At 35.8% G+C, this 12,732-nt stretch overlaps 1 protein-coding gene across 1 annotated transcript; it reads right to left on the reverse strand.

Annotated features, from left to right (window-relative positions):
* Window positions 1–2,339: 2,339 nt before the first annotated feature.
* On the reverse strand, window positions 2,340–11,804 carry LOC128093800 (protein O-mannosyl-transferase TMTC2-like; the record flags this gene model as incomplete). The annotated part of the gene is made up of 3 exons (XM_052711580.1): window positions 2,340–2,675; window positions 2,992–3,336; window positions 11,671–11,804. Coding segments are annotated over 3 exons (720 nt in total), but the record flags the coding sequence as incomplete, so codon positions are not given.
* Window positions 11,805–12,732: the final 928 nt, after the last annotated feature.

A 12,732-nucleotide genomic window follows, 5' to 3' on the forward strand; every position in this document is an offset into this window, starting at 1 on the left:
ATATGGAAATTGCCAAAAACCATCAAAAAACCTATTTTTCAACATTTTTATTTTTAAAACCGCTGTAACTTTACAAGGATTGGACTTAGGACAATGGTCAATATGGCGACTTTTATGTAAAATTGTCTGGAGAATCGACTCTCGTGTTCGGTTTTTAAAAATTTTGAAGTTTAGAGCACTTTTGAAAAAAAAAAAACAGTTTCAGTAAATGATTTTTGTATATTTTTTTAGGTGAGTTGCTCCTTCCTGCATTTTTTGTGAGTCTTTTTTTAACATCTTAGGCTATTTTCACACAAAAAAATTAACGAAAAAAAAAATCGTGGGCTCACCATCAAATTTGACTTTTAAACTTAAAAATAAAAAAAAAACTCATAAAATTGGAGTATTTTTTTCTTCCAGTGTATTTTTTCGGAAAGCCCGTCTTTGACCACTTTTTGATACGATGCAACGGCTTCGAGATACAGCAATATTTTAATTACGAAATACAAAAATATTTAAAACAGTTACGCCATTCTCAAATGTCATTATCGAGTGTAACTGGCAACATATACACAAAAATGGCTTATATAAGCGTAGGATAACATGTCTACAAAGTTTCATTGAAATCGGAGAGGGTCGAGAAAATAGTACCAAAAAAAATCCTGTTTTGGGCTGGAATTGCTGTTAACAACTTTCAAGAAGAGAGAAAAAATCCTAAAAATGCTATTGAAAGTTAAATTTTCTGAAACACTCTGATCTTTAACCACCCTGATTTTCAACAGAGCCAAAAGTTTTTACTTCACGTTTGCATTAACTAAATTCCCAATTGAATTTCCAATTAATTTAATGATTTGGTCTACTTGGATGCATCAGTCAAAAATGGCAACATTTAAATTAATTTATTGACTTATTTTTGAATGAATTTGTCGTCTTTTTTGATCGGTGATCTCAAAATTCTAAAATCTGATGACGCCATTAAAATCAGCGTCCAATTTTCTTATAAAATAGCTTTCAAGTTTTACTCTATCATTTTTCTGTTTCCAAGATTTCCAAGATCCATTTGAAAAAAGAGGTTTTTTGAAAAAAATACGAAAATCGCAAAACTTTTGAGGTGATGCCAAAAAAGAAGGGTTGATCAGATATTGCTCAAGTTCGGGATTCTTGCATGTTACAGTAATAGGGGGAGAGGTGGTAATATGCACCCCTTGGGCAAAATGCACCCCCTGCTTTTCTCGGTATTGGGAAGATTTTTCCGGGAAAAAAACATAGAAATTGGAAGCTTATCATTGAAAAACCAAGCTGAAAAAAAATGTGAGCATCTTAGTATAAAAACAGCTTAAGTTATTTGTAAAACATTAAAATATTGTGTTTTTACCTTATTTTTATTGAACTTTCAATATGATTTTTGGACAATATAAAAAGCATTTTTTGAAATTTTAATTGTTGATTTATATAGCTTTTGCCAAAATCTTCATTATTCTATAGACAGACGAGTCCAAAAACATAAAAAATGTTTTTTAATTACATTTTCTCCGAAAGCGTGGTCGGGGCAAAATGCACCGCTTTGATGCTCCTTTGTAAAAAACAGCGGTGTCATCTAGTTGTGACTTATGGAAACTAATTTAACCCGGTGCATTTTGCCCCAATGTTGTGGCACGTATTGCCCCGCATCGTTCTTTGAAATTAATTAAAAATGTTTGTAGAAATTTTGATATTTTCGAACAATTTTGAGATTTTTAATGATTTATTTAACATGGATGACAAAGAATAATAGTTGTTTTAGAACATCGAACAAAATTCTTCCACAGTAATGCTGTTATGGTTGAGAAATCACATATTACCTCCTACCCCTTCTTATGAAAACAATAAGAAAAATGTTAAAAATGAGTACAAAAAAATTAAAACTTGATTAGGATGTTGATTAAAATAGTTGATTAGATGTGCTAAAAAAAAACCTTTAACATTGAACAAAATAAAATTCATAGTCCACCAGAAAAGAAAATATTACAAAAATGTTGCAGCATACCCCGAATTTTAAAGACTTTTTTTATGAATAAAAAAATCGAATAATGTTCAAATGTTGATACTTTTTCACTTTGCAAATCTGCCCAATTCACTGGAAAATTGTACTTCAGTTGAATAACTGGCCATTTCAATCAATTTCCCTGCTACAAAGAAGTGATTGCCATTTTGGCTGCCACTATATTTTACCATCGATGAAAACCAACAATCAATACCGTTTGATGAAGCTACCAAGCTTTCGCGCAGCAAAAAAAAAGAACATCACTTCATACAAAATACAGCGCAAAAAGCCCCACATCAAACGGAAAAACCCCGTTGATTGATTCGATTCCAGTGGGAGGCAGAGTGAGGGTGGGACTATCTCAATGACCACCAATCGTTGAGGTTTTTCCCGGGAAAACCACCCCCAAAAAGCTTCCAACTAGCAGCATCGTCAGACCAGAACCAGGCAGTGTTGCCAGTTAATAATTGATATTTCAATTACCTCGCAGTCCAGCAGGCCCCGGTACACGAACAGCAGTGCGGCAAAAAACGCAATAAACGTGAGCAAATTCCGGGGATCGCTTATTGATGTGACTAATGGGATCGATCCCATCTGCCAGTCGTGGCTGAGCGTCGCCGGGCACAGCAGCAGCCACCAATTGAACGCGGCCAGGTAGCAGAACGTCAGCAATCTAAACGATGTGGGAGGGAGGTGGGGAGGAGTAGAAAAGCAAATTTGACTTTAGTTATTGGATGAACGATAGGCTTCCTGGCGAGATGGTCAGGAGATCTCAACCTTTTTGAATTTTTGGAAAACAACTAAAACTTTTTATACTTTTTTAAAGTAAATTTAAACTTATCTAAAACTAATTATAAATCATCAGAATTTCACAAAATCTGGGTTGAGAACCACTGCCTTCAAAAGCAATTTAACCCAACCCCTTCCTTCGAACTGGCCCAACATTCCCGACTGTCCGATCAAAGCCAAAAAGGACACAGACGACCTACCTGACGTACAGGCTCGGGTGGAACGCCGTCGGGTTGTCCTGCTGGGAGAACCGCGGCAACGAGCCCTGCAGCAGTGCGAGCCGGACGGCCAGCAGGACGCCCATCGAGAGCAGCACCCGGGACACCCGGCGGCCAAACTGGTGCGTCTCTTCGCTCCACCTTACGTCCAGGATGGTCTTCTTGAGCGAGGCCCAGTTTCGGTACACGTCGTAGGCCACGTTCAGCAGGAACACCGTGATGCCCGTCTCCTTGGCCAGCATGCTCAGCCCGCCGAGCACGATACTCAGCCAGACGGAGTTGCTGTCCGGCTGGTCGTCACCGTGGCTAGAAGAGAAGAGAATGAATCTTCAATCAGGGTGCGTTTTACGGTGAATTGGGTGCAATCAAAATGTTCGCCGGAATGGATTCATTTATCAGTTTTCATTGGCAGCCGCCAATGGCTTTAGAATGGACCTTTGAATTTCCAAGAATTTAAAAAAATTTTTTTTAACTATGTTATTCAGGAAAAAAACCCATTTTTATTTTTTAAGGTGTCAAAATTGGACCATTAGTTGACCCCTACAGAAAAATTAAAAAAATTAATCTAAATTGAAAAAAAATCAGTTTTCCATTTTAGGCATTAAAAAATGTTTTTTCTTTTGGTTTTGGTTTTGGTTTTGGTTTTGGTTTTGGTTTTGGTTTTGGTTTTGGTTTTGGTTTTGGTTTTGGTTTTGGTTTTGGTTTTGGTTTTGGTTTTGGTTTTGGTTTTGGTTTTGGTTTTGGTTTTGGTTTTGGTTTTGGTTTTGGTTTTGGTTTTGGTTTTAGTTTTGGTTTTGGTTTTGGTTTTGGTTTTGGTTTTGGTTTTGGTTTTGGTTTTGGTTTTGGTTTTGGTTTTGGTTTTGGTTTTGGTTTTGGTTTTGGTTTTGGTTTTGGTTTTGGTTTTGGTTTTGGTTTTGGTTTTGGTTTTGGTTTTGGTTTTGGTTTTGGTTTTGGTTTTGGTTTTGGTTTTGGTTTTGGTTTTGGTTTTGGTTTTGGTTTTGGTTTTGGTTTTGGTTTTGGTTTTGGTTTTGGTTTTGGTTTTGGTTTTGGTTTTGGTTTTGGTTTTGGTTTTGGTTTTGGTTTTGGTTTTGGTTTTGGTTTTGGTTTTGGTTTTGGTTTTGGTTTTGGTTTTGGTTTTGGTTTTGGTTTTGGTTTTGGTTTTGGTTTTGGTTTTGGTTTTGGTTTTGGTTTTGGTTTTGGTTTTGGTTTTGGTTTTGGTTTTGGTTTTGGTTTTGGTTTTGGTTTTGGTTTTGGTTTTGGTTTTGGTTTTGGTTTTGGTTTTGGTTTTGGTTTTGGTTTTGGTTTTGGTTTTGGTTTTGGTTTTGGTTTTGGTTTTGGTTTTGGTTTTGGTTTTGGTTTTGGTTTTGGTTTTGGTTTTGGTTTTGGTTTTGGTTTTGGTTTTGGTTTTGGTTTTGGTTTTGGTTTTGGTTTATGTTTATGTTTATGTTTATGTTTATGTTTATGTTTATGTTTATGTTTATGTTTATGTTTATGTTTATGTTTATGTTTATGTTTATGTTTATGTTTATGTTTATGTTTATGTTTATGTTTATGTTTATGTTTATGTTTATGTTTATGTTTATGTTTATGTTTATGTTTATGTTTATGTTTATGTTTATGTTTATGTTTATGTTTATGTTTATGTTTATGTTTATGTTTATGTTTATGTTTATGTTTATGTTTATGTTTATGTTTATGTTTATGTTTATGTTTATGTTTATGTTTATGTTTATGTTTATGTTTATGTTTATGTTTATGTTTATGTTTATGTTTATGTTTATGTTTATGTTTATGTTTATGTTTATGTTTATGTTTATGTTTATGTTTATGTTTATGTTTATGTTTATGTTTATGTTTATGTTTATGTTTATGTTTATGTTTATGTTTATGTTTATGTTTATGTTTATGTTTATGTTTATGTTTATGTTTATGTTTATGTTTATGTTTATGTTTATGTTTATGTTTATGTTTATGTTTATGTTTATGTTTATGTTTATGTTTATGTTTATGTTTATGTTTATGTTTATGTTTATGTTTATGTTTATGTTTATGTTTATGTTTATGTTTATGTTTATGTTTATGTTTATGTTTATGTTTATGTTTATGTTTATGTTTATGTTTATGTTTATGTTTATGTTTATGTTTATGTTTATGTTTATGTTTATGTTTATGTTTATGTTTATGTTTATGTTTATGTTTATGTTTATGTTTATGTTTATGTTTATGCAAAGGTAGTTTGATCTTTAAAATTATTTCAGTTTTTGTTGTTCTAATGGTCATCATGCAATCTATCTACGTAACCACATGACCTTTAGAAAAGTCAGGGCATTTTTTAATGGTTTCACCTCCCAATTTTTACAGTCTCGACAACTTAAAACACTGTGACGCCAGAGCTTGGAATGCACAAAATGTTCTTCCCAGGAAATTGAAATAAAAAAGTAAGAACAAGCAACTAAAGTAACAAGCCAAACTGTGGGTTTGTATTTCGTTTTTTTTTTCTTCTTCTTCTGACGTAGAGTAAGCAAGGCTGCCCTCGACCTTTGTTTTAATTTGTTGTAGATAAATATTTGAAACCAGCAGAGCTGAACTCCCTCTGTCCACCACACTGTGCAAACTACCAAAGTAAACCCCTTCAAGATTTTTGCCCAGCTTCTTCGTCCTTACAACTCCAACGCACCGGTTGCGGATTACAAGTGCACTGTTGGGTTTGTAAGCTTAGTTCTTGCCATTCCCTGATTACACACCAAGCTATACAACAATGTTTTGATTGTGCTGCCCAGATAGCAACTGTGCTTCTTGCTGGAAGCTGAATCGAGTCTACTGGCAAGTCTGGGAAATCTTTTGGGGTGGGAAACACTATTCAGGAAATGGATGCCGTGAGTAGTTGTTCTTCAAATTTCTGTGTAGGAGGAAAAAAGAGAAAATTCGTTTTCGCCTTTGAGGGTGGAAAAACAATACATTTGTAGCAGTGTGGGTGAGTTTTTCAGTTGTGATGTCGTCTGGAAAAGTTTGCAAGTCTCCGGGAAGAAGTAATTACCCAAGTTGTAAGTAAAAGGACCTAAATTGGTTTCCTTAGATTTTTTTTTCTTCCAAAGTTTGTCACCGAACAATGGATGGTTGGAATAGGAGCGAGCTTTTTCTCAAGTTTCCTGACTAACGATATTGATTAGTGTTGGTTTCGTTGAGGCATAGGACAGAACAGTGAGCTGTAAACAGTAGTTTTTATTTTCGAGAAAGAACTTAAATCTACTAGAGGAAATATCAGACAATCAGCACCCAAAAAGCGTTTTTTTTTTTCATTTTCATAAATCAGGGTCAATCACCAAGAAAGTTTGTACTGAGGAGTAAATTGAGTTTCTATTCAATTAATTTTAAAATAAGTCAAATTTGTTGAAATTGAGATCGAAAACCAATCGATAACGGATTTGCTTGCAAAAAGCTCTTCCAATCTTTTGAAAACTAATCCTCCTTCTATTCCAATTCTGCAAGGTTCTCGAAGAGTACAACTAAAAAAGCCAACCTACTACTCAAACTAGAGTTGTCCACTCTAACTACACCAATTCCATCTCCAAATCCCGTCTGGTCATGTTCTTTTAGATGCTCAAACTAATCCCGGGCAACTACTTGCACTTACACAGGACAGAACCAACCGCGTGTCGTCTTGAGTTACAACTTCACCTATCAAAAAAAGAAGAAGAACCAAACCGATCCCATTTAATTTTAAGACGATTTAAAAGCTTTCCGTTTGTGTTCTTTGCCACCCACAACCCAGGGCTGTGGAGTCGGAGTCGGAGTCGGAGCCGGAGTCGGTGGAGTCGGGTCTTTTTGAGGACCTGGAGTCGGAGTCGGAGTCGGAGTCGTCAAAACTCGAACAGCTGGAGTCGGAGTCGGAGCCGGAGTCGGCTAAATTTTTATGAGCTGGAGTCGGAGTCGGAGTCGGAGCCGAATATTTCTGATAACCCGGAGTCGGAGTCGGAGTCGGAGTTATCTTAAGTTCAACAAAATTATGTACATTGTTTATTAACAACTATTATTTATTGTTATTGTTAGTGTTATAATGCAGGTTAATTCATGGAACTTCGTATATTTTCAATCGTTTTGCCTTCCTCACTGAGGTAAGGCTATAATCCTGCTCTAAAAATGAACTTCGTATAAAAACGTCGTAGACCCACCTTCATGTATACATATCGACTCAGAATCGAAAACTGAACAAATGTCTGTGTGTATGTGTGTGTGTATGTGTGTGTGTATGTGTGTGTGTATGTGTGTGTGTATGTATGTATGTGACCAACAAACTAGCTCATGTTTCTCGGCACTGGCTGAACCGTTTTGAACCGAACCTGTTGCATTCGACTTGGTTTAGGGTCCCATAGATCGAGTTTTATACAGATTGAAGTTTCGATTAGTAGTTCAAAAGTTATGTATAAAAATGTGTTTTCACAAATATCCGGATCTAATTTAAATGTATGTAAACTATGTCCGGGTCTATCATCCGACCCATCGTTGGTTAGGTTATCAAAAGACCTTTCCAACGAGTCCAAAACATTGAAGATCTGGCAACCCTGTCTCGAGAAATGGCCACTTAAGTGATATTTATGTACTTTTTGCTAGCCGGATCTCACTTAAATGTATGTAAACTATGTCCGGATCCACCATCCGACCCATCGTTGGTTAGGTTATCAAAAGACCTTTCCAACGAGTCTACAACATTGAAGATCTGGCAACCCTGTCTCGAGATATGGCCAATTAAGTGATAATTATGTACTTTTTGCAAGCCGGATCTCACTTAAATGTATGTAAACTATGTTCGGATCCACCATCCGACCCATCGTTGGTTAGGTTATCAAAAGACCTTTTCAACAAGTCCAAAACATTGAAGATCTGGCAACCCTGTCTCGAGATATGGCCACTTAAGTGATATTGATGTACTTTTTGCAAGCCGGATCTCACTTAAATGTATGTAAACTATGTTCGGATCCACCATCCGACCCATCGTTGGTTAGGTTATCAAAAGACCTTTCCAACGAGTTTACAACATTGAAGATCTGGCAACCCTGTCTCGAGATATGGCCAATTAAGTGATAATTATGTACTTTTTGCAAGCCGGATCTCACTTAAATGTATGTAAACTATGTCCGGATCCACCATCCGACCCATCGTTGGTTAGGTTATCAAAAGACCTTTTCAACGAGTCCAAAACATTGAAGATCTGGCAACCCTGTCTCGAGATATGGCCACTTAAGTGATATTGATGTACTTTTTGCAAGCCGGATCTCACTTAAATGTATGTAAACTATGTCCGGATCCACCATCCGACCCATCGTTGGTTAGGTTATCAAAAGACCTTTTCAACGAGTCCAAAACATTGAAGATCTGGCAACCCTGTCTCGAGAAATGGCCACTTAAGTGAGATTTATGTACTTTTTGCAAGCCGGATCTCACTTAAATGTATGTAAACTATGTCCGGATCCACCATCCGACCCATCGTTGGTTAGGTTATCAAAAGACCTTTCCAACGAGTCTTAAACATTGAAGATCTGGCAACCCTGTCTCGAGATATGGCCACTTAAGTGAGATTTATGTACTTTTTGCAAGCCGGATCTCACTTAAATGTATGTAAACTATGTCCGGGTCCACCATCCGACCCATCGTTGGTTAGGTTATCAAAAGACCTTTTCAACGAGTCCAAAACATTGAAGATCTGGCAACCCTGTCTCGAGATATGGCCACTTAAGTGATATTGATGTACTTTTTGCAAGCCGAACCTCACTTAAATGTATGTAAACTATGTCCGGATCCACCATCCGACCCATCGTTGGTTAGGTTATCAAAAGACCTTTTCAACGAGTCCAAAACATTGAAGATCTGGCAACCCTGTCTCGAGAAATGGCCACTTAAGTGAGATTTATTTACTTTTTGCAAGCCGGATCTCACTTAAATGTATGTAAACTATGTCCGGATCCACCATCCGACCCATCGTTGGTTAGATTATCAAAAGACCTTTCCAACGAGTCCAAAACATTGAAGATCTGGCAACCCTGTCTCGAGATATGGTCACTTAAGTGATATTTATGTACTTTTTGCAAACCGGATCTCACTTAAATGTATGTAAACTATGTCCGGATCCACCATCCGACCCATCGTTGGTTAGGTTATAAAAAGACCTTTCCATTGAGTCCAAAACATTGAAGATCTGGCAACCCTGTCTCGAGATATGGCCACTTAAGTGATATTTATGTACTTTTTTATTCCGGATCTAAAAATCAGATGAAATTTGTGTACAGCCATTGTTGGCAATGAGTGAGGAAGGCTCCAACCACATAGGTGGATTAAGTTAGTTTTTTCGATCGCATGCACTGCGTTGCCTTTTTATTCATTTTCTAAAAGAGATTTATCAAATGTCATTATGTTTTAAAGCATTTTTATAGGGAATGGAATGCTTTAATTGTGTTATTTCATTATGATCATTTAATGATAACCTGTTAATCCTCTCTTACCCAAGTATGTAGTATGATAACTACAAAAATAAACAATATTGGTTTTGTAGTCATAAACATTCAACTGATTTTTGACTGCTTCCTTTTGCTTATATACCCTTTCAATTCAAATTTGACCATATTTAATCCAGTTTTTTTTTCTGAAAAAAGTACACACCCAGTCATCTTTTAACCCTTTAGTGAATGTCTTTGAAGTTTTAAATAATATTTTTCTAGGAAAGAAGTTGCGAGGTACATAAAAATATTGAAGATAATATCCACTGTTTTTGAAAATCGGGAAAAACACTGATAGTATAACTGTTCCATCAAATTATCTACGATTATAACAATCTATTACTTGGAACTCAACATGCTAGTTTTGCTTGTAACAAATACAAAAAAAATCAATGTGTCACATTAAAAAAAATTTAAACTGACAAAAAATATAATATAAAGTTGCAACTAATTTTGAAATAATCATTGAATATGGTAAATAAACCGATAATCATAATGTTTACTATTTCTCTACTAAAATCTGAAAGTGTTTATCCTTAGGCAAACTATTTTGATATCGTTGCAAATTATCATTGAACAAATCTCAAAATTTAAGAACCGAAGAAGAACCAACAAAAATGTGTGAAAAAAATGACAGGATTTTAATTTATTTAAGAATTCGTCTGCTGTGTGCTATCTTGTGACACAGAACCATTTTGGTCGAAAATGAGTTAATGGTGACGTTTTGCTATACTTAACAAACACTACAAGATGCTTTAACCCAATTTTGGGAACTCGCTTCCGTTTCCCGGATATCGCAATACACACTTGTGACATAGACCAATTTATCATCAAAATGATCGTGCACTCTTGTGACACGTCATACATGTTGTCGGAAAAAGTGGATTTTTTTTCTTGTTTTTCACAAATTTATGTTGATACAAACTTTCTAAAGGCAATGCAATGTTTTGTTTTTGAAATTATACTGATTAAGTCGATCAAACTATTGATTTAAGCCTATTTTAGTTTGTGTGGAAATTCTGTGCACACTTGTGACACGTAGTACAATTTTACTTTCGAAACACACTTGTGATACGTGCTTTCCAGATTTTTGTTAACATAATGTACTGTATCTTTTAGCTGGTGTAACCAAATTAGGAGCGTTTGTTTAGCGATAGTATACCAACCGATTGCTTCAAAAAGTTTGACTCTATCATTCATAGTTTTGAAAATATTTATCATCAAACTTTGAAAATCGATTTTCTCGAATGGTATTAAATGGTCGTTGTCACAAGATAGCACACAACAGACGAATTGTCTCTTAATGTACATGTCGTCCCACGCCAATATGACGGAAAGCGATTACCATTGCAAATCAATGCACCTAAAAAATTGTTCTTGGAAAGGTAGCTTAAGGGGTCCTTTTGAAATATCAGTGACCTAGAAAATATGTTAACAAAGAGTAGTTTCGTTTAAATTTAGTACATATTTTAAAAAAAACCAAGGTGACTTTGATAGTCACTGTGCTTTTATAAATTTTAGCCTAAAAGTGAACAAATTGAATTTATTTGTTAAATCAATCATTAAGATTTGGTTTCTTTTGATTAATTAAAATTAATAAATAATTAAATAACAATTAAATAATTAAATTTATCAGCTTTTTTATAAATTATATGTAAATTTGAGGTTAAGTAAATAAATCCATATACACTTACAAAATTGTTCTTCTACAAATGCCTACAAATCTGGAAATATTTTTTGATTTATGTTTCAATACCGTATAAAAATTATAACCTAGAAACTTTTTTTTCCCTTTTTTTGATTCGAACTTTCTTTCCTTGAGAAAAGCATGACACTTAGAGAGTATAGAAATAATCCCATTTATCATTGTTTTCAAAATAATAGTTAACTAACTTTTGAAATATTTAAAAAATATGTGGAGTCGGAGTCGGAGTCGGAGCCAACAATTTATTGAAGGCTGGAGTCGGAGTCGGAGTCGGAGTCGGCTAGAGTTGGTAGGCCGGAGTTGGAGTCGGAGTCGGAGTCGGTTGGAGCTGAAAGCCGGAGCCGGAGTCGGAGTCGGAGTCACCTTATCTCAAAAAGCCGGAGTCGGAGTCGGAGTCGGAGTCGTTTAAAACATGACCCGACTCCGCAGCCCTGCCACAACCTTCAACCCAAGCAAACGACTTACACTCCCACACAGCCCAGGACGCCGGTAGAGTTGTTCATTTTAATTAAAATACTTCCTCTCTGCGCAGCGGGTTTGTCCTCGTCGAAGACGCAGACCCTGCTGCAACTAAGGGGTGACCTCTCGCCAAGTGATCCCTGAAAGTGTTGAGTTCGGGAGGTTTTTACGGAGGGGGCATGAGGTGGAAAGCGGAAGAATACCGGAAACATTGCTGGTCGTCATCATCGTTCTTGCTTTTTTTGTGTGTCGAAAAAGATTCATTTTCGGTTTTATTCTTTCACCATTCGCTCTTGTTTCAAGGAAAATGGGAGTCCGAGCAAACGAAAGAAAGTGCATCAAATCTAGCAAATGGACCTCTTCGGGGGGAAGTGCATTCATTAGTCCTTCTCAGCTCCGGAAAAGTGTGCATTGTGGTAGGTAGAAGGACTCGGCATCGCCAATTTGAATAATTCATTTATTTTGAAATGCTCTTCATCAACGGTCGGAACGAAGCCATTCTTCTTCTGCGCTGGGAACTATCTGGTCAAGGCAACGCTATTGTAAACCAATGGCAACTTTCTTGCCATTTGCGCACAATTTCTGATTATGTTTGGGGAATGCAGAAATAACTGCATTCTGGAATTGTCAGGAATGGGAAACTTTCCTGGAACGCTTCGAACGAGTGCAATCATCAAAGATCAACATAATTGGGGCAACGATTAGCAAGAATGGCAATCGTTGTTGAAACGATGCAATCAAAAGCTATTTTGGGAGTTATTCGGATGATTTGTCATTCCAATTTGATGGCATCTTGGAGAAGTTAGAATTTGATGGTGCAAATCAAGCAAAGTTTGAGCCAACGAGATGTTTGTAAAAAACAATCTAATATTTAAAAAAATATTCTTTTAAGTCACCACAGTAGATGCTTTCCATACAAATCAATTACAAATGCTTCCTGTTTGTAAATATGATTGCATAAAAAAGCATTTCATGATAAGAAAACCAATATATTTTTTTAAGTTTTTATTGAAAAAAATCTCCAAACTGGCACTGATCCGGAAAATAAAAAAAATAAAAATTTGGATA

Source organism: Culex pipiens, unplaced genomic scaffold (assembly GCF_016801865.2).
Source record: "Culex pipiens pallens isolate TS unplaced genomic scaffold, TS_CPP_V2 Cpp_Un0156, whole genome shotgun sequence".
Classification (NCBI taxonomy): Eukaryota; Metazoa; Arthropoda; class Insecta; order Diptera; family Culicidae; genus Culex; species Culex pipiens.